Here is a 23,337-nt window from a genome sequence, read left to right on the forward strand (position 1 = left end):
GATCATGACAGGTGTGGGAGAAGGAGGAGGATTCTAAGTATATTTATGAGAGATAGAAAGTGTGCAGCAAATGACAGGAAGTTTTCAAACCACATACAGTTAAGGCAATGTGTGTAAATCATGGTATTATTTTGTTCTTGTTCAAGCAACTATTTTGTGGTTTAAGTGAGTCAGTGAAACAAGCAGGTCTATAAAAGACAACTTTCTGAAAGGAACCCACATGTTGTCATAGAAGAGCTCAGTGAAAATACTTTCTCTGTCTTTTCCTCTTCTGTGCACACCCACGTATTTGTTCTACACGTTTACATCCTGATACTCAAGTACCTATTTATTCTAAGGCATTCCATTGTTTTCCTTACTGTGTTCATTATATTAGAATCTTTATATTTCTACAATCCACGATAACAAGCCAAAAGCAATTTTGTTTTCTGTGTACATGTTATATACATTTTTTTTAAAAATGAAAAATAGTAATTTTCTTAATATTACAAGGTATTACCATTAAAACATGGAGAGGGGAATAGGCTATGAACTGTTCTCTCTTATTCACTTAGTAGGGATTCTGTTTGTTCATACCCCATGTAAACAAAATTGTTAGAGTCCTTATTTATCATTTCTTTTGTTTTCTGTGCTATGATCAGACATTTATTCAAAACTTATCAGTTGCTGGGGTGCCTGGGTGGCTAGATGGTTAAGCGTCTGCCTTAGGCTCAGGTCATGATTCCCAGGTCCTGGGATTGAGTCCCATGTCCGGCTCCCAGCTCAGTGGGGAATCTGCTTCTCCCTCTCCCCCTGCTTGTGTTCTCTCTGTCTCTGTCTGTCTCTCTCTCAAATGAATAAATAAAATCTTTAAAAAAAAAAAAAAGCCTATCAGTTGTATCGCTCTGTATGAGAGACAGACTATTACATTAAATATAGATTCTGGCAACACAGAGCCTCCTCTCTCTGCCTCTTTCTCCCTCTATTGACAAAATATTTTACAAGGTACAATGATATAATCAATTATTCCGAGTAGTCGCTAAGTAAAAATAGTAAATTACTTTCATTCAGAACATTTTTGAAAGCATAATTGCCCTTGGTATTTTCAGTTTACTCATTTGAAGATCTGACTGTTTTCAAGTGCTATTCTGATGCTGACAGCCATTCCAAATAGTTTTGTATTTAATTGGAATACATATACACCATCTTAAAGGTAGCTGCTTTGAATGCTAATATTCATTCTGCATTTTTGAGTTTTGGTAGAAGATACATCTGAATCTTATAAGAAATCTATTAAAAATACATGTACAGGGGCGCCTGGGTAGCTCAGTCGTTAAGCAGCTGCCTTCGGCTCAGGTCATGATCCCAGAGTCCTGGGATCAGGTCCCACATCGGGCTCCCTGCTCTGCAGGAAGCCTGCTTCTCCCTTTCCCACTCCCCCTGCTTGTGTTCCTGCTCTCGCGGTCTCTGTCTCTGTCAAATAAATAAATAGAATCTTTAAAAAAAATACATGTACATATGTAAAATAATTTGTGTCCAATTATAATAATGTATGGTCAATTGTGATTTATTTTACCAGTATTTATCCGTCTAAATAATATCATGCCTTCCAGAAAGAAAAAACAACTATTGAATATCTAACACAAGAAGTTCCCATTTGAAACAAAGTCTCATGTATCTATTTGAAATAAATTGTATATGGTGTCAGATAAGAAGTAACAGATTTCAGAATGGGCTGAATATCAAGTGATTCCTGGTACTACTAACCATTGCTTGTAGTCCTGAACAAGTTATATCAGCAACAGTGACTCAGATTCTAAAAATAAAGATGGCCACTCTACAACTATCTAATGAAGTTGTTTTATGTGTAGTTAATTTAGTGCCCTGAACCTCCCAGATGAAAAATAGGGTACTGCCAAGTCAAATGTGGTTAAGCCCATAGGGTTTGGAATCTGGGTATGTGAGTTCAAGACCTGGTTCTGCCACTTACTGTGCATCCTTGGTTAAGTTACTTAACTTACGTAACCCTCTGTTCCCTCATATATACAATGAAGATAGTAACAGTATCTACCTCATGAGGTTGTGTTTTAGGGGTTTTGTGAGAATTAAATGAGATTATGCATGTAAAACATGTATCAGAATGCCTGGCCCCCCAGCTATCCTTAGTAAATTTTTGCTGTTATTGTGATTGTTTGGGGAGCAGTAGAATTAAATGTGTCTTCATATGTTATTATGTTCTTTCATGTTGTATTATCTCATGAATAGATTCTGGAAACCGAAATGGAGGAAATGATGATAAGGCTAAAAATGCTGACAGAAACTACTTAAATATTTTACCTGGTAAGTAGTATTTTATTTGAAATTGCAATTTTCTTATGATCACATCCATGGAGATCATAGATTTGAAATAAAAGTTCTTATGGTGTATACATTATAAGAAGTTTGTCAATGTATCACTTTGAAACAACATTGTATCTACAGAATATACTTTCACAGATGTTCTGCAATTTAAATCTTTATTCTTATACTAGTACTGACTTTCTAGATCCATACAATAAAAATTGTCCAGACAATTGCATAAATTTAATCCCATTTGCTATTTTAAAATTCTTCTGTTATACATTGTTTCTTAGTTTCTTAAATGAAGCAAGAAGTCATTTTTACTCTGAAATATAAACAGTACTAGAGACAGAAACAGTTGAACTTGTGGAAAGAACATGAGTCATATAATTTAGAATCTTTCTTATTTCCACCTCCCCATAACTGTTCCTGTTTCCCATTTCTTTAATTTCCTTTGTTATTTTCAGATAGATTATTTATCAAATGGAAATTCAGGCTCTTGATCCTCTTCCAGATTGAATTCACTCTGGTGATCTTGTAGTGTTCAGTTGACAGAGTATAGCAAGGAAGGCGTATCAGTTCACAAGCATAAAGTCTTTTGAGCTAACTAGTAAAGTTTGCATTTTCCTAAATAACTAGGTTGTTTCCTCAGTGTTTCTACCCCAGATTTTCTACATGTAGGTCACATTCCATTTAATAAGCAAATAGCATGTCGCTTTCTGGTATTCATCTTGTCAGTCCCAGTCAGTTAGCTTGTGGTCATCAGCTTCCGAACTCCCTCCCGCCTTCAGAGATTCTACCTTCGTGGGTAATGTTAGAGGCAGGATTGCATCACCACATGCTGTTTCCTCCACTTTGTGGAACAGGAAACTGTCCTCCTCTCTATCTAAAAATATCTTCATTGAGACAGGATTTATTGTATTTCTCTGCACAGATCCATAATTTAAATCATCCATATTTTGTGGCTTTCTTAAAATGTGCCAATCTCATTACCTATTCCGGAGGTACTGATGTGTGGGTTTTTTTCAACTTACCTCTCTCTTGCTATATTTATTTCCTTCCTTGCTCCTTTTTGGGAAGAGCCTATAGGTTAGTATCACATTATTACCACCAAATCAGGAGGATATGTCGTAGTCCGCATTAGAAAAGGAGTATCAAACTATTGGGTTAGATATGCTGACAGCATCTGAATTTCCATTTGTTAAAGGATGCCAACAGCAAGAAAGTTTACCAGAGATGATGAAAGATCCAAATCACAAATGCTTTTAAGTTTTCAGGTTGAAAAAGAAAACAGTTTTATTTATATATTTATTACCAGGAGGTTTGCTCTATCATTATCTAAATATTTATGGTTTATATTATCTAACTCTCACAACAGCTTTGTAAGAAAAGCAGTCAGGCATTATTTTTCTCATTCTTACATGAAGTACAGAGGATCTATAAATCAAATTAATTTGCCCAAGATCACTCAGCCAATAGGTGCTTAGAGACCAGATTTTCTCAATACCCAATCTAGTCCTTCTTCTATATCATATTATTTTGATGACCACTGCCAGCTCCATGATCCCCATTTCACTACTGGGTAAAATGAGGCCAAGAGACAAATCATGTAAGGTCAAACAAAGCAGTGCCAATTTGGGGATTAGGAGCACCTGACTCGTTCACTAAGTCATCTGCCTCATCACTGGACCATAGCCCATATTTAATGCTGCCACTCCCCTCATCTCAATGATCAGTTAGAGTTGAGGAGGTAATATACTTCACTGGGCCCAGAATGATACTGTCTCATACAGTCTGCCAGGTTTCTGATAGGCAGTCTGCATCTTGTATTGCCTTCCAGGGTAATTGTAACTGTACTCTTCTTTTCATCTTTTATCTTAAGTCAAAAAAAAAAAAAAAAAAAGGCCCTTGCATGGGGCCTGTTAGTGGCATCCATGGATACAGCTTACAAACACTGGTAACTACAGATGAGTAAACACTGTGCTAATGTATATCAAATATTTTTAAGCATACTCTGTGTTTATAAATCAATATAAGTAAAATCCTAAGATAATGACTTTGAAGCAAGGGGAAGCAGAATTTGTGAGGGCAGGGGTTAGTGATGTAAGTGTAGTTCTTAGAAGCAAAGCTTTCCTAGAATTTTCATATCAGAATTTCCAGGGAGGCATGTGTGTTTGTAAAAACATATTCTTTATAAGCTTGTATATTTTACATATTTATACTGAGAGAAACTGTAGAATATAAAGGCTGATGGCTAGTGTGGCTACATAGAAAATGGAGTGATTATAGGAAGCATGGATTTTAAGGCTTGTCTATAAACATTTGTTCATCAAGTCATTCAACAAATACTTATTAAGTACCTTCTATGTACCAGGCACTGTTCTGTGTGCTGGAGATAGAACATTAAACAAGATAGACAAAATCCCTGTAGTCATTGAGCAGAAACAATGGTCTCTTTGATAAAAAAGCTTTTGCACAGCAAAGGAAATAGTCAACAAAACTAAAAGGCAGCCTACGGCATTGGAGAAGATCTTTGCAAATATCTTATCAGATAAAGGGCAAGTACCCAGAATCTATAAAAGAACTTACCAAATTCAACACTCAAAAAACAAAAAATCCAGTCAAGAAATGGGCAGAAGGCATGAACATACATTTCTCCAAAGGAGACATTCAGATGGACAACAGACGCATGAAAATATGCTCAACATCACTCAACATCAGGGAAATACAAATCAAAACCTGAATGAGATACCACCTCACGCTGGTCAAAATGGCTAAAATTAACAAGTCAGGAAACAACAGATATTGGTGAGGATGCAGAGGAAGGGGAACCCTCCTACACTGTTAGCGGGAATGCAAACTGGTGCAGCCACTCTGGAAAACACTATGGAGGTTCCTCAGAAAGTTAAAAATAGAGCTACCTTACAACCCAGCAAGTGCATTCTAGGTATTTACCCAAAGGGTACAAACATAGTGATCCGAAGGGGTACCTGCACCCCAGTGTTTATAGCAGCAATGTCCACAATAGCCAAACTATAGAAAGAGCCCAGATGTCCATCAACAGATGAATAGATAAAAAAGGTCATATATGTGTGTACACACACATTATACCCACACACATATATATATATATATATATATATAATGGAATATTACTCAGCCATCAAAAAGAATGAAATCTTGCCATTTGCAATGACATGGATGGAATTAGAGGGTATTGTACTAAGTGAAATAAGTCAGTCAGAGAAAGCAAATACCATATGATTTCACTCATGTGGAATTTAAGAAACAAAACAGATGAACATAGGGAAAGGGAAGGAAAAATAAGAGGAAAGCAGAGAGGGAGGCAAACCATAGGAGATTCTTAACTGTAGGGAACAAACTGAGGGTTGCTGGAGGGGAGGTGGGTGGGGGTTGGAATAACTGGGGAATGGGCATTAAGGAGGACACGTGATGTGATGAGCACTGAGTATTGTACGCAACTGATGAATCACTGAATTCTACCTGTGAAACTAATAATACAGTATAAATTAAATTGAATTTAAATAAAACTTTTTAAAAATAAAATAATCTCAAAGAATTTCAGTGCTGAGAAGAAAATAAAACAGAACAATGTGGAGAAGAAGAAGTGAGGGGTGTCCTATACCAGATGAGACAGTCAAGGAAGAGCTCTCTGAGGAGGTGACCTTTGATCTGAGACATCATTGTAAAAAGAAGTCAGCCGTATAAGAACCTTGGGGAAAAACTTGGACAAGGCAGCCCTGATTTGGGAACAAGCTCTACATGTTTGAAGAACTTTACAAAAGCCTGTGTGGCTGGGACAGAGGAGAGGGTAAGATGAGGACAGATAGCTAGGCAGCATCCAGGTCACATAGGCCACGGGAACCACAGTAAAGAGCTTGGATTGTTTTCTGAATGAAGTGTGAGCCTGTTGGACAATGTTAAGTAGCAGAGTTTTATAATCTGATTTATATTGAGATTGTTTGGGCTGCAAATGTGGAAATGGTTTGTAGATAGGCAAGACTGGGAGCAGAGAGATTAATTAAGAGGCTTTGACAAAAACCTAGGTGAGAGATGATGGTAGCGTGAACCTAGGGTAAGAGCATGAGGTAGGGTAATAGCAATTAAAATGGAGTATCTCAGATTTGAGATATTTGTTGGAGATATTACTTAAAGTAGTTGATGATGAATTGTATTGTGGATTAGGGAAGAGATACTGAGATATAGAAAGTAATTAAGGGCAACTTCTGTGTTTTGTCCTGTGCCATTAACTAACTGAAGGGAGATTAGATCCACAAATTCAGATGGAGAATGCTGATTTAGGGTGTGGGGAAGAGAGGTAATCAAGCAACCTGTTTTTTTACATGCTCACTTTGAGTTAAGTAGGACATTTTGAGCATTTACATCAAAAAGTACTCATTTGATTTACTTACTTAAGACTTGGTGGTCACCATACCAATTTGTGAACCTAATGCAAAATTGGCTATTGTCTCTTTTTTTCATCACCTTTCCAAGAAGTAAGGAGCAATGGCTGTATTTGCTTCCTGAGCCCAACATAGGTTCCTGATACCTCTCCTAGTTCAGCTCATTGACTGCCCTAATTATAGTTACTTATAAAGCCTATCGATGAATGTGATTTATTCATTTGAAAATCATGATTGTATTTGGTGTTCACAGGAGAATTTTACATTACACGGCATTCTAATCTCTCAGAAATACATGTTGCTTTCCACCTTTGTGTGGATGACAATGTGAAATCAGGAAACATCACTGCTCGAGATCCTGCCATTATGGGACTCCGAAATATACTCAAGGTTTGCTGTACCCATGACATCACAACAATAAGCATACCTCTCTTACTGGTGCATGATATGTCAGAGGTAAGCAGATAGAAGAATACCATAATTTTATAAATATGTTAACCATCAATATTGTGTAGTAATAATAATCCACTTTACATTTTAAAAGCACTTTTTAAAAAACTAATGGACCTTTGAATCTCCTATCTGGTTAATAGCACTGAGTGACATATGATACAAAATAGTGAATAATCCTTAACCATTTATGTTCAGAGAATTATAGCCTTATAGTAGGTAAACTAGAAAATCAGAATTAGCTTTAGCTTTGGATAAGACATATACCCCTACTTCTCTCCCTCTTCCTCCATTTTTGTCTTAAGTAGCATTAGATTTACCTCCACATTTATATTTGGCCTACACTAACATTAAAATTAGTTTGCATTCTCTGAGTATGCATTAATAGGCAACAGAAGGAGATACTAGACAACAGGAAGAAGCCAGCCTCATTTTAACATTCTCTCAAAGATGCTCAAGGATGCTTTTTGGATAATGTAAGTGTTGGCTTCTACAGTTAAAATGTGGCATAATCATCCATTCATTTTATTATGTACTGTGCTTTGTTTCATATTTTGGAAAAAAATCTTCCCGTGACTGCTTTCTCTCCTGTTTTCCTTCTCATCCACATAAAAACTGGTTAGAGGGAATAAGCTGAAGAAATAATACAAAGACCAAAACTCAATTTCAAATAGCCTGGAGAAACAAAGTAGCCTCAAAACAGTGGTGGTGCAGTCAAGTGCTTCTGGGAAAGCTAGTGGTCAGCCTGGTGATGAAGGACCCACATCAGCAACTTGGGGCCTGCTGGTTTGGAGGTGGCTTTTTTTTTTTTTTAAATGAAATGGCTTAATGCAAATTGTGAATGTCAGGAAGGAAGTTTGATCATTGATTATTAAAAGTTATTTCTTGAAATAAAAGATGTATAAATGCTGCTTTTTAGAGCAAAACATTTCGATTAATTCATTTTAAATGCAATACCCTGTGTAAACACACACACAAAATCAATTCCAGGTAAGATGAGGTGATTTTAAATGATTTACCACTTACATCCCATTTGTATTTTCATCAGACACATTGTTTCAATTAAGAGAATTCTGGCTCCATCCTATGAAAGGTGTATCCAACTGCCTGATTTATCATTCCATTCACTTATATAGCCTAAGTCATACCTAATATGGTATCAGGAGAGATTAACACACATGGTTTGTTTGGGGTTTTTTCAACTGTAGCTTTATAAAGTTTTAGTTCCATCAGGAATGTTTAGCCATTGTTAAGTTATCACTAACTAGTCCATCTATAAAAGTGTTTGGAGAATAACAAAGTTTGTGATGAATTCCAGCCGCAAGGAAACATCCAAACATTCCTGCAGCTGGACTCCTGGTTAACCAGTTTATAAAAATGGTTATATGTAGGTGGGAAACAACCTCAAAAACAGTATTTCCAAAAGTCACTAAGTTTGGATTTACTTCCAGACATCTGATACTACTAGCATTCCCTCTCCCACAATGTTACAAAAGTTACATGTTTTAAATTGGGACAGCCAGCTGCAGGACATTAAGTTTGTTTCCAGAGTGTCCATTTTAATTCACAAAAGTATATTGAGCCGCGATCCTCCCATTTGTTGTATTTAAACATCCATTCGGGTCAAGAAGTTTATTCTACAAACTCAGACAACATTGCACAGGATATAGAGTTAATCTTTGTTTTAGCTTTCATGCAAGGGTCCCAAAGCATTTTCAGGTGTTGTTTACTTCCTCTAGCAAACAGAATTTCTAGACGCTCGGTTACCACATTTTAGCGTGTGCACAGTAATGACGATAATGTCTGAAACAGCCCATGTTCTGTGGTAGCTAGAGCTGTAGAAATTAATTGCAGTTTAAAAAAAAAAAAGAAAAAACTAATCTATCAGCGAAAAGAAAGACATCCTGATAATCACCAGCTTATCTCTATAGATATTTGTAATCTCAGATACTGTCATACTGGTGCCAATCTAACCTGATAGGTATGGAATGAACGTGCAAGCCAAGAATATCAAGTTCCTGATTTCCTTTTCTTTTTTGTTGTTAACTTACTGAATAATTTGGGACTTAAAGGTTTTAGTTATTATAATTGTGGCTGATGAAGATGTTATTTGTTTTTAAATTTTTATTAGAGTAGAATACACATACAGAAAAGTATACATAAGCATATAGCTCAAATTTTCACAAACTTAACACCCATGTAACCAATACCCAGATCATAAAACAGAACATTATCACCACCCCAGAAGCCATCCTCATGCTCCCTTCCAGTCAGGTAAACCACACTCTCTCCATGAGGGTAACCATTTTTTTCCATTTTGAAAAGCATAGATTACTTAGGCTTGTTTTTGTAGTTTATATAAGTAGAATCATATATACATATTCCTGTATCTGGCTTCTTTCACTCAATAATTGTTTGCAAAATTTACCCTTATTATTGTCTGTGGTTGTAGATTGTTCATTCACATTGTTAGATATTACTTCACTGTGTGATTAGACCACAATTATTTAGCAATGCATTCTACTATTTATGGACATTTGGGTAGTTTCTAGGTTTTGATTATTATGACTTACGTTGCTATGAACATTCTAGTGCATAGATTTTGGCATTTCTGTTAGGTATAGACTTAGGGATGGAATTGTTAGGTGTCAACGGTATGTGTATGTTTAGCTTTGGTATTTACAACCAAATAGTTTCCCAAAGTGGTTGTACCTAACCCATTGTTTTTGAATGTGAAAAATAAGAATGCCAGACTGTTCCTCACCTTCAGATAATGACTGAGAAACTGATTAATAGTATTTCAGGTACCTCAGAGGCATATACTTGAGAGTAAAGAATAGTTTTTCAGTTTCTCCCATGGGTGTATGAACTCAAAATAATTCTGATATAACTTTTAAGACATATACCAACTAAATCTTAATCGCCTCTGCAGTTCAACCTTACCCTAATCAGAAGATTCAAGTTGAATAGTCAAGTATGGCCTGTTATTTTTTAGAAGATACTGTCTGCAATTATAATCATAATTGACATTTTTAAAAATTTTAATTACAGCGTAGTTAACATATAGTGTTATTTTAGTTTCAGGTGTGCAGTATAGTAGTTCAGCACTTCCATATAGCAACCCAGTGCTCATCAAGATAAGTGTATTCTTAATCCCCTTCACCTAGTTCACCAATCCCCCCACTGACCTCCCTCCTTTTTTTTCTTTGTTCATTTGTTTCTTAAATTCCACATATGAGTGAAATCATACAGTATTTGTCTTTCTCTGACAAGCTTATTTTGCTTAGCATTATACTCCTTAGATCCATCTATGTGGTTGCAAATGGCAAGATTTCATTCTTTTTATGGCTGAATAATATTCCATGCATATATATACCACATCTTCTTTATCCATTCATCTTATTGATAGACACTTTGGCTGCTTCCATAGCTTGGCTATTGTAAATAATGCTGCAGTAAACATAGGGGTGTATATATCCTTAGAATTCATGGTTTTGTATTCTTTGGGTAAATACCCAGTTGTGTGATTAGTGGATTGTAGGATAGTTCTATTTTTAAATTTTTGGGGAACCACCATACTGTCTTCCACAGTGGCTGCACCAGTTTGCACTCCCACCAGCAGCACAGAAGGGTTCCTTTTTTTTTTTTTTTAAGGTTTTATTTATTTATTTAATTGACAGAGAGAGAGAGAGACAGCATGAGAGGGAACACAAGCAGGGGGAGTGGGAAAGGGAGAAGCAGGCTTCCGGCCCAGCAGGGAGCCCGATGCAGGGCTCGATCCCAGGACCCAGGGATCATGACCTGAGCCGAAGGCAGTCGCCTAACCAACTGAGCCACCCAGGTGCCCCATCACAGAAGGGTTCCTATTTCTCCACCTATTCATCAACACTTGTTTCTTGAGCTTTTGATTTTAGCCATTCTGACAGGTGTGAGGTGGTATCTCACAGTAGTTTTGATTTGTATTTCCTTGATGATGAGTGATGTTGAGCATCTTTTCATGTCTGTTGGCCATCTGGATGTCTTCTTTGGAAAAATGTCTGTTCATGTCTCCTGCCCATTTTTTAGTTGGATTATTTGGTTTTGGGGTGTTGGGTTGTGTCAGTTCTTTATATATTTTGGATACTAACCCTTTATCAGATATGTCATTTGCAAATATCTTCTCCTGTTCAGTAGGTTGTCTTTTAGTTCTGTTAGTTAATGCTTTGCTATGCAGAAGCTTTTTTTTTTTTTTTTTAATGTGGTCCCAATTATTTTTGCTTTTGTTTCCCTTGCCTCAGGAGACATATCTAGAAAGATACTGCTACAGCTGATACCAGAGAAATTACTGCCTGTGCTCTCTTCTAGGATTTTTATGGTTTCAGATCTCACATTTAGATCCTTAATCCATTTTGAGTTTATTTTTGTGTATGGTATAAGTAAGTGGTCCAGTTTCATTCTTTTGCATATTGCTGTCTGATTTTCCCAACACCATTTGTTGAAGAGACTTTTTCCCATTGCATATTCTTGCCTCCTCTGTTGAAGATTAATGTCAAAGACCATATAGTTGTGGTTTTATTTCTGGGTTTTCTATTCTGTTCCATTAATCTATGTGTCTGTTTTTGTGCCAGCACCATACTGTCTTGAATCACTACAGCTTTGTAATATAACTTGAAGTCCAGAATTGCGATGCCTCCAGCTTTGCTTTTCTTTTCTCTTTTCAAGGTTGCTTTGGCTACACAGGGTGTTTTGTGGTTCCATACAAATTTTAGGGTTGTTTGTTCTAGCTCTGTGAAAAATGCTGTTGGTATTTTGATAGGGATTGTATTAAATGTTTATATTACTTTGAGTAATATAGACATTTTAACAATATAAATTTCTGTTCTATGAGGTTGGAATGTCTTCCATTTTTTGTGTCATCTTCAATTTCTTTCATCAGTGTTTTATAGTTTTTGGAGTACAAGTATTTCATCTCTTTGGTTAGGTTTATTCCTAGGTATCTTACAGTTTTTGGTACAGTTGTAAATGAGATTGTTTTCTTCATTTCTCTTTCAACTGCTTCATTATTAGTGTATGGAAATGCAACAGATTTCTGCACATTGATTTTGTATCCTGTAACATTCCTGAATTCATTTATCAGTTCTGGTGGTTTTTTTGGTGGAGTCTTTTGGGTTTTCCATATATAGTATCATGTCATCTGCAAATAGTGAAAGTTTTACTTCTTCCTTACCAATTTGGATACATTTACTCCTTTCTGTTGTCTCATTGCTGTGGCTAGGAACTCTAGTACTATGTTGAATAAAAGTCGTGAGAGTGGACATCCTTGTCTTGTTCCTGACCTTAGGGGAAAAGCTCTCAGTTTTGGGGGTCAGGCAAGTTTTATGAAAAAAGGGAGTGGTCACTAATGTGAATTATTACCAGTAAGGACAATTAGAATATAAAACTGAGAAAAGGTTTGGTAATTAATAATCATTGAATTGTAACCCATCGTATAAAGTAAATACCCATAAGTTCATACTGTTGTAAACAGATGATTGAATAAATAAATAGGGGAGAAGAAACAATGCAGAGGAATTCCAAATAATTTATATAGATATTCATTCTTCAGGGAGGGAAGCAAAAATCACCTTTTACATGTGTGCTGTTCACAGTGAGTGACTTCTTTCTAAAGAGTATGTTATGGAAAGGTTGGGGAACGGGAGAGGGGAATAACTTTACAGTGGAGAAACCTGAGAATCACTGCCTCAGCAGGTGATCCAGATCAATGTCAACAGTCATAAATCATGTTGATAAGGTGTATTGATATGATATTATAAAAATGGCTCCTTACCTCTGTAGTCTTCCTACCAAAATCCATAGCACCACTCTGACCATGAGAAAAACAGCAAATTCCAGTAGAAGGCATCCCTTACCTGACCGGGACTCCTCAAAACTGTAAGGTCATCAAAAACAAGGAAAGTCTTGTTTCATTCATTTATTCAAAACTCATAGGCCTGAGGTGACATTATAACTCAATATAGTATAGTATGCTGGATGTGATCCTGGAACAGAAGACATCATTAGATAAAAACTAAGGAAATCTGCATGAACTATGGAGTTTAGTTAATAATAAGGGATCAGTAGTGATTCTTTCTCTCTTTTTTTGGCTATGAATTTGTTTATTGCATCACATTTACTGCACCCAGTAGAAGGATTAAACATGTACTCAGGGTTTTTTGACTGACAGCAAATAGAGATTCTTTAGTGAGATCTTGGCAGTTTGATGGTATATATATACTGTCTGTCATGTATACATGGCATACCTATACATATACTTGCATGCATACATATATATAATTTCATTGATGGAATAATAAATGTCAGAAATATATCAGAAAAACATGTTTATATTTATATTATTTATAAATAATAAAATAATAAATATACCTAGTAGTGCAATTGCTGGATTATAGGCTATTTTTAAATTTTTGAGGAATATCCATACTATTTTTCAGAGTGGCTGCACCACTTTGTATTCCCACCAACAGTGCAAGAGGGTTCCCACTACTAGGTATTTACCCAAAGAATACAAAAATGCTAATTCGAAGGGATACATGCACTCCGATGTTTATAGCAGCATTATCAACAATAGCCAAATTATGGAAAGAACCCAAATGTCCATCGACTGATGAGTAGATAAAGAAGATATGGTCTTGTATATACAATGGAATATTAATCAGCCATAAAAAAGAATGAAATCTTGCCATTTGCAACAACATAGGTGGAGCTAGAGAGTATTATTCTAAACATAGGTCAGTTAGAGAAAGACAAATACCATATGATTTCACTCCTATGTGGAATTTAAGAAACAAAACAAGCAAAGGGGAAAAAAAAAGAGAGGGAGAGGTAAACCAAGAAACAGACTCTTAACTATAGAGAACAACTTAATGGTTACCAGAGGGGAGGTGGGCGGGGGGATTAAGGAGTGCACTTGTGATGAGCACTGGGTGTTCTATGGGAGTGCTGAATCACTATATTTGTACAACCGAAACTAATATTACACTGTATGTTAACTAACTGGAATGTAAATTAAAACTTAAGGGGTACCTGGGTGGCTTAGTCGGTTAAGCATCTGCCTTCAGCTGAGGTCATGATCCCGGATCCTGGGATTGAGTCCCACATTGGGCTCCCTGCTCAGTGGAGAACCTGCTTCTCTTTCACCCTCTGCCTGCCACTCCCCCTACTTGTGTTCTGTCTCACTCTCTCTCTCTCTGTGTCAAATAAATAAATAAAATCTTTAAAAAAAAACTTAAAAAATAATATGTATATAAATTTTAAATAAATTACAATACCTTAACTCTATAAAACAGCAGTTTTTAAATTTGTGTTCTGAAGATCCCCCTAGGATCTTAGCCCCTTTCTGGGGCTCAGCAAGATTTAAAATATTTTCATAATGATACTAAAGCATTATTTGTCTTTTCCATTCTCATTTTTTCATGAGCATCAGTGAGTTTTTCCAGAGGCTGTACACAACAGATTAAATGCAGAGTGGATATAAGAATCCAGATGTCTTCTATTAAACCAGGCTTTAATGAGATTTGAAGATATGTAAATCATTGCCACTCTTCTTGCTTAAATTTTTTTGTTTAAGGAAATATAGTTACTTTCTACTGAAAAAAAAACAAAACAAAACATGTTAGGTGCACCTGGGTGACTTGGTCAGTTAAGCGTTGGACTCTTGATTTCGGCTCAGGTCATGATCTCAGGGTGGTGAGATTGATCCCCATATTGGGCTCTGCACTCAGGGGGGAGTCTCCTTCTCTCCCTCACCCTCTCCCCACCCCCTGCTTGTGCACACATACATCCTTTCTCTCTCTCTCTAAACTAAGTAATCTTTTTTAAAAATATGTTAACATGCAATAGGTTTTTCATTGTCATTTTTAAGTGAAATTGATTCTTTTGTGTGTTGCTGTCCAATTTCCCAACACCATTTGTTGAAGAGACTGTCTTTTTCCCATTGCATATTCTTGCCTCCTTTGTTGAAGATTAATTGACCATATAGTTGTGGGTTCATTTCTGAGTTTTCTATTCTGTTCCATTGATCTATGTATCTATATTTGTGCCAGCACCATACTGTCTTGATCACTACAGCTTTGTAATATAACTTGAAGTCCAGAATTGCAATGCCTCCAGCTTTGCTTTTCTTTTTTCAAGGTTGCTTTGACTATTCAGGGTGTTTTGTGGTTCCATACAAATTTTAGGATTGTTTGTTCTAGTTCTGTGAAAAATGCTGTTGGTATTTTGATAGGGATTGTATTAAATCTGTAGATTGCTTTGGAGAGTATAGACATTTTAACAATACTTGTTCTTCCAATCCATGAGCTTGGAATGTCTTTCCATTTGTTGTTGCTTAAATTTTTTTTATCAGTGTTTTGTAGTTTTCAGAGTACAGGTCTTTCACCTCTTTGGTTAGGTTTATTCCTACGTATCTTACAGTTTTTGGAGCAGTTGTAAATGGGATTGATTCTTTAATTTCTCTTTCTGCTGCTTCATTTTTTACATTTTTCTGTTTTAATTTCCAATGTAATAACTATCAAGAGATAAAATCCACATAGACAAAAGCTCATTGGCGTCCTCATTGATTTTTAAGAGTGTATAATATTGGGGCGCCTGGGTGGCTCAGTCGGTTAAGTGTCTGCCTTCGGCTCAAGTCATGATCCCAGGGTCCTGGGATAGAGCCCTGCATTGGGCTCCCTGCTCCTTACCCCTCCCCCTGCTTGTGCTCTCTTTCTCTCTGTCAAATAAATAAAAATCTTAAAAAAAAACTTAAAAAAAAAAAAGTGTAAAAGATCCTAAGACCCCATAAGGTTCAGAACCACTCTAATGAAATAATAAATGTATATTATAGTTATGATTATGAAGACTCGCAACATAGAAAAGTAATTCTGGAGATAATGAAAAGTAGAATTTAAAATGGTATAATCACTGATTGTAACTATAGAAAATTATAAGTGAATCGATTATAGTCTGGCAGTAGCACTCATGTGTGCATTTGATCAGAGATTAGAGAGGAATGTAGAAAAATGAATACATTTGGTTTGGTAGGTGGCTGGGATGGGATGTTTGTGTATTTCTGTCACTTTTTAAATAACATGTTATACAATAAAAGCATTTTGATGCATTGTTCCAGTATTATACAAGTTAATGGAATTATTCATGCTAAAACACAGTAGTTGGAGTTCTGATGTCAGTTTGTCTTTAGAATTAATTATCTAGAAAGTTTTAAGGGTATGTTTATTTTTTAAATTATATTTACTAGGATAATTAAATTGGTTTCTATTCCACAAATGTAATCTAACAGCTATAAGGAGTTATACCTAAAGACCAGAGAAATCCAGCTAAAGTTAGCAAAAAGTTGCCCAGATCTGTTCACAAAGTAGAGGTCAATGTTATAGATAAATTAAGACTTGATTTTTTTTTTTTTTTTTTTACAAAATTCTGTTAAAAACATTTATTTTGGTTCTCTCTTTAGGAAATGACTATACCATGGTGCTTAAGGAGAGCAGAACTTGTGTTTAAGTGTGTCAAAGGTGAGCATAACCTTATATTTTAACAACATGACCTGTATTTCTTAGTCCCAACTACTGAAATTAGAGAAACCCAGGAGAAGAATATGAACGTTACCTCTGTCCTCTGGTGCCTCAATTAAAAGTGGTTTAACAAGGCAAATATTTTTTACTTATCTTTTTTCCAGTCATAAAATAAACAAGTCTCTGGCCCTCTTGAAATGCAAGGATATTTGGATATTATTTATATTTTGCTCTGATTATGTCTTGCTCTCTATTGCCTTTTTATTTTCTTAAAAAGAAAAAAATAGAACCACATCTTCAATTATCCTTTAATAACCTGCTTTAGCTTCATTGTATAGAGACTAAATAGGACTTGAGAAATCATGAGTAAAAATGCGTTAACAAAATTATGTTAAACCTCTCTGGCAGGGGGAATTAAGGATTGCAGAAGTTTATCTGTTCTTTGGGCCTAGCCTCTCCTGCACACAAGTGGCTACCTAAAAAGGCAAGACATGAAGCCCCACATGAAAATTCAGTTTATCTTCATAAGGGACTTGTAGGTTTGAGGACCAGAACTCATACTTCAGCAAAGTCTGTTGTTCTGTTTTAGGTTTCATGATGGAAATGGCTTCATGGGATGGAGGAATTTCCAGAACAGTACAGTTCCTAGTACCACAGGTGTGTTATCTGAATAGATCTCTCCCCAGTTTAATCTCTGCTATAATATTGTTCCCAGATACAGCTAGACACCCTGTCCTAAACTCAATATAACATAATGAAATGCTTACAGCTTTCTGTTTATTAAGGGGAGAAGTGTTTGGATGCCATAAAAGCATTTACTTTATTGTCAAAGATGTCAGCATCTGCCACTCAAGGGATCTTTTATTTAACCCCAAAACCAAATTTGACTCTTTTGGTTTTTTTCCCACATTTATGATTGAAGAATTCAATAAATATGTGATTGAAGAATTCACGTAAAAGGGCATTAGCAAAAAATGATTCTGTATTCTATATAGAGCCTAGCAAAATTAGTGGTACTTTACTTACTGACTATACGAGAGTTATCTAGGGATTTTTCTGGTAATCAAATTTACTATTTGACAGAAACAACATAGATTCTCAGAAGGAAAACACCCCCTGTCCATAACCATGCGGTTAACTCAGTCATGAAAGAGAATTTTCATATACTGCTCTCCCTATCTAGGACTAGTTCCATATTTTAAATTACTTCAAAATTTTAAAAATCAATGATGATTTAACAAATGTGAACTTTTTTTTTTACTTCTAACAGAGTATTTCTGAAGAAATGTTTTATCAACTTAGTAACATGCTCCCCCAGATCTTCCGAGTATCGTCAACACTTACTCTGACATCCAAGCACTAAATCCTTAGAGACTGACACGTTGGCAGAAGAAGACTGTTAAACTTTCCAGGAACTTGAGCTGTGCTGGGATTCTGTCAAGCAAAAGATGCCCAGAAAGAGAACTTGTAATCCAAGCCCCAAATCAAATCATGATGTAGGTCTGTGAAGCCTTACAAAAATTCATATACCATATAGTCTAGTGATCAGCCTTTTACTTATACATTTATTCTTAAAATTTCTTTATGAAAAAATCTTTTTTTCTACTGTTATGCCCTGTCTGTGAATATTAGTAAGTTAAAACGTCTTATATATCATACCTGGACACTTGATACAGGAGATTGTTAATTGCATTTTCATGGAGACATTTGACTTTTCCAAAAGGGTTGAGTCATATCAAGTGCAAGACTTAATCATAAAAATAAAATCTTTCCTTTACCTTATTTGCCAAGCAAAAATTAAAAGGCACGGAGATATACATTGCAAGTATGGATTTCTTGTGAAAATCTTTGTAGAAACACAAACATATGAGACAAACTTTTAAATTCTCCTGTTTCAAAAACTCTAAGGTTTTATAAGTCAGAAAAAAAAAATCAGGAAAGGACTTTGGATTCTTTACCTCTGTCTCACCCTCTCTATATGACCTTGCCCTTGTCTATTAATAACATTTCATGGGCTGGGAAAATAGCATGCTCATTTGCAAGCCCAATGGAAAGTTAGTCCAAACCAGCACCTGGCAGGATTTTAGTGTTCGGCAACATTATGACAGTCAGACAACAAAGATCATTTTCATTTCTCCATCCTGCTTCCTGCATTCTCAACTTCCTTAACCATTCTTCTACTTCCTGCATTCCATTGCTGATAACTAATGTCCCCATTTCTTTCTCTGCTCTGTTTCCTCTCCTTTTTCATCATCTTTCCTACTTTCTCAGATGATGCATATCACTTATTTCTCCCATCTGTAACACATTTGCTATGAGTAGTGACTACATTAAACAAAGACATTTGCAAAAGCAATAGTTTCATCATATCCAAGTTGTATGCATGTTGTAACTGACCAATGAAATGAAATGGAGGGCTTTGACATTATGAGGAGGTGTTATGGCCTGATTCCAAGAAACAGAAAGCACTCTTGTTAGTGTACCTAAATACCTAAATGTAGTAACTTACAGAAACTCTTTTGACACACAAAATGCTTTCCCATAACACAGAATATGTCTGGATTTTCTATGTCTTGATGCAAGGAAGTGACTGTCCAAGTAACAACACTAAGGAGAACACGCACTCCAGACTGTGTCCATTACACACTAACACTTTCCACATGCTTTTCCAGGGAACCTGGAAGGTAGGAATTCTGTTCTCACAGCGAGAAATTGTCTTCCAGGCACCACTGTTATGCTTGAGACTGATTCTAATGCAAAGCAAGGTAGACAGAGGTGGAAAACAGGGGTGTGTTTAGAGCAGTATCAAAGACTACTTTTTTTTTTTTAAGATTTATTTATTTATTTATTTGACAGAGAGACAGCGAGAGAGGGAACACAAGCAGAGGGGGTGGAAGAGGGAGAAGCAGGCCTCCCGCCGAGCAGGGAGCCCGATGCGGGGCTCGATCCCCGGACCCTGGGATCATGACCTGAGCCAAAGGCAGACGCCACCAAGGCACCCCAAAGACTACTTTAGATCATAATATGAAAGGTCAAGTTGGAAGTGGGTGTAGTTGGATCAATATTAGATGTTCAAAAAGAGGAATTGAGAATCTTTCCATAGAGGTTCTGTAACTAGGTGGACAGCCAACAGCTAGGGGCATAGCCAGAGGTCAGGGGGTAGGAGTAAGGGTTCACTCATGGAAACTTGGTGAATGCTGCTGCCCCGTCCTTCCTTTGCCACTATATAATGTAGCGGCTTTCACTCCAGGGCAATTAAAGGTAGCGTTTGGCCCATGAAATCAAGATAAATGTATTAAATATCCTTTTTTTTCACATGGTACTGTATTATGAGATATACAGAGTGGTAAGATTGGAAAAATGCTTATGATGTTATATGAAGACATACCAAACTCTGAGCTAGTAACAAATATATAATTCAAAGCACTAATTATATGTATGCAAGTGATGGGGATTTTAGTGAAGCAGTAGATGAGGAAGTCTGGAATTTTGTGTTTGGACCAGAAAAGGTGAGATCATGACCTTTTTCTGAGTGTTCTAGAGAGCTTCATGGAGGGGAGTGGTTTGGGGCACTTCATGAGTGATACAAAGAAGGTACCTTAGCAGGCTGAGACTAGAAGGGGCATTCTCGGTCTAAGATACAGATAGGAACAGAAACCAAATGAAGGGAGGCACTGGTAAATGGCCAGTAAGTTGAGAGAAGCTGACCACAAGAGCGTTTTGGGGGTGGGGTAGGGGGCCTTAGCTCAAACATTGGTGAGGAGTGTTCCACTGAGCACGAAGCTTTTTATTTGCGTAAACAGTTAAGTGTTCCTAAGACAGATGACAATATGGTACTCAAGGCCTTAAAAATATGCTTTGGAAATCACGCAGGGGCATTGAGCCTGCTGTGTCCATTCCATACTGCTCTGTCCTCCCCTTCCCCGATTTTTGTTCTCAAAGCACAAAACCAAGCAAAGCTGTAACATTGCCATTGATCAAGAAGTGTGGTACCAGCTGTTCTCAGCATGACAGTGTGGCCAGAATGGAAGAAATGCATGAAAAAGAATTTCAACAGAAAAACAACTCAGTTTGCCTGGGAGTTGGCAGACCTCTTACTGGCACAGTACACACATCCTTTGTGCCACTTTAGTTGGAGGCTGGCTCATTCTCACAAGAAGAAAAAATGTTCCACAAAGGAAAGATGAATTCACGGAAACGTTCCTAATGTAGAGGCCCTAAGGGGAATCAGCAGAGCTGTGCCAAAAGAAGAAACAAAACTTAGAGAATGGAGTCTTGGCTGCTTCTCAGTCTCCAGGTGAAAATGATTGCTTTTCTGTTACTCCGTTCTCCCATTTAGATGAAATTGGACTGCTTTGCTCAAAAGGAGTTACAGCAGTGTAAAAATCATTTTCACAGTTATGAAGTAAAAAATGTTTTACAACACCTATTTACCAAAAGTACCATGCAGGGGCGCCTGGGTGGCTCAGTTGTTAAGCGACTGCCTTCGGCTCAGGTCATGATCCTGGAGTCCCTGGATCGAGTCCCGCATCGGGCTTCCTGCTCGGCAGGGAGTCTGCTTCGTCCTCTGACCCTATCCCCTCTCAGGTGTTCTCTCTCTCTCATTCTCTCTCTCTCAAATAAATAAATAAAATCTTTTTAAAAAAAAAAAAAAGTACCATGCATTCAGAACCATTTAGATCAATGTTTTTCTACCCTTTAACCATCAAAGACCCTTTCCATCATCTTCAGCATATTTCTCTGAAATGTCTTGAAAACTTTTACCTAGCAAACAATTGAAGTAAAAAAAAAAGTAATCTTTTTTTGTTGTTAAAGACATATCTGTGGAGCTGAGTGAGAGTATTAGCAAGCAATACATAGTATTCCCACATAGATTATCATTGTATGATTCCCATACATAGTTTTTACACATAAAATACATAGAATTATTGTGTAATACCAGGCAAATTCACAAAAACAACCTTGCTGTTTTACTTAACCAGCAAGGTCTCATCCCAGTGAAATGTACTTCAGAAAGATTTTTTTTTGTTTTTGCTTTTGTAGTTTATTTATTATTACATTCAGTTAGCCAGTATGTAGTACATCATTAGTTTTTGATGTAGTGTTCAACAATTCATTAGTTGCATATAACACCCAGGGTTCATCACAACATGTGCCCTCCTTAATGCCCATCACCCGGTTACCCCATCCCCCCAGCCCTCTCCTTTCTGTAACCCTCAGTTTGTTTCCTGGAGTCCAGAGTCTCTCATGGTTTGTCTCCGTCTCTGATTTCTTCCCATTCTGTTTTCCCTCCTTCCCCTGTGGTCCTCCACACTATTCCTTATGTTCCACATATGAGTGAAATCATATGATAATTGTCTTTCTCTGCTTGACTTATTTCACTTAGCATAATCCCCTCCAGTTCCATCCATGTCGATGCAAAAGGTGGGTATTCATCCTTTCTGATGGCTGAGTAATATTCCATTGTATATATGGACCACATCTTCTTTATTCATTCATCTGTTGAAGGACAGCTCAGCTCCTTCCATAGTTTGGACATTGCTACTATGAATGTTGGGGTGCATGTGCCCCTTCTTTTCAGAAAGATTTTTTTTAATAGCTCTTCAAGGACCACTAATTCCAGGAACCCCAAGCTGGGAATCACAACTTTAGACAGAAATACTTACATGAGAGTACATTACAAAGGGAGGGCAGAGATAAGGACAACATGAGTGGCAGATTGACCCTAGAATCCCATTCAATAAACACCAAATGTTTACTGCATTTCTTCCACACACAAAGGCACAGTGCTGAGCAAGAGTCAGCCTCTAGAAGGCTATGCAAAGGCTATGGGACTTGAGGAACTATTTGATTAAGGTAAAAATGCTTGGCAAGCTTTTCTGTGATCTGTGATGCTGACTATGACTAAGATAAAATCCCAAGTGAAGCAGGTGAAGGGATGAGAAGCCTCCTGATAATAACTACAGAACTAATAATATGGGCATGTGATGTCCTATTCAATATTCACAGCTACAATTATTGCAGTGCAATCCAGTTCTCTCTTGCTATTCTTTTCCTGACATATCCAAATCCAAGATTTGGCTGAATTTCATGCCGTATATAGTCAATCATCATTAATCATGGATTCTATATTTATGATTTCACCTACTTGCTCAAATTTATTTTTAATTCTAAAATTAATCCGTAAAGGCATTTATCAAGGCACATAATCATTTACAAAAGCACTGGTGTTTTTTTTTTTTTTATCAAATCCAAGTTGTGTGGCTGTTGTAACTGGCCCACAGAATGAAATAGAGGACCTTTGGCAGCACTTTGGCATCACTCAGGAGTTAAAAATTTTGAGTAGACATACACATCTTCCCAGCTGAAAGGAGAAAACACTCTGCCTTCTGGTTTCAGCTCTCGTAATATAAATAAGTATCCTTTTCATGGTCTATTTAGTGTCATGTTTTTCACACCTTTGTGCTTTTTGTTGGTGATTTTGCTGTTAGCCTCCAAGTGCAGTGCTGAAGTGCTATCTAGTGTTCCTGAGCACAAGAAGGTTGTGACGTGCCTGATGGAGGAAGTGTGTGTGTTAGAGAAGCATTGTCCAGGCATGA

General features: G+C 36.8%; 1 protein-coding gene across 4 annotated transcripts in view; it reads left to right on the plus strand.

Moving 5' to 3' along the window:
* The window catches only part of CUNH12orf4 (chromosome unknown C12orf4 homolog), a 47,109-nt gene extending 27,531 nt beyond the window's left edge, over nucleotides 1-19,578 (plus strand). For 3 of the 4 annotated variants that reach the window (XM_035028433.1, XM_035028434.1, XM_035028432.1), the window contains 5 exons: nucleotides 2,245-2,319; nucleotides 6,997-7,199; nucleotides 16,681-16,738; nucleotides 17,328-17,395; nucleotides 18,009-19,578. In XM_035028433.1, the coding sequence (XP_034884324.1) occupies nucleotides 2,245-2,319; nucleotides 6,997-7,199; nucleotides 16,681-16,738; nucleotides 17,328-17,395; nucleotides 18,009-18,101 (497 nt within the window). In that variant the 3' untranslated portion in view covers nucleotides 18,102-19,578. The remainder of the gene's footprint in view (nucleotides 1-2,244; nucleotides 2,320-6,996; nucleotides 7,200-16,680; nucleotides 16,739-17,327; nucleotides 17,396-18,008) is intronic. The other variant, XM_035028435.1, reaches the window with a different exon arrangement.
* Nucleotides 19,579-23,337: the final 3,759 nt, after the last annotated feature.

Source organism: Mirounga leonina, unplaced genomic scaffold (genome assembly GCF_011800145.1).
Source record: "Mirounga leonina isolate KUSES-001 unplaced genomic scaffold, KU_Mleo_1.0 Mir_201, whole genome shotgun sequence".
Taxonomy (NCBI): Eukaryota; Metazoa; Chordata; class Mammalia; order Carnivora; family Phocidae; genus Mirounga; species Mirounga leonina.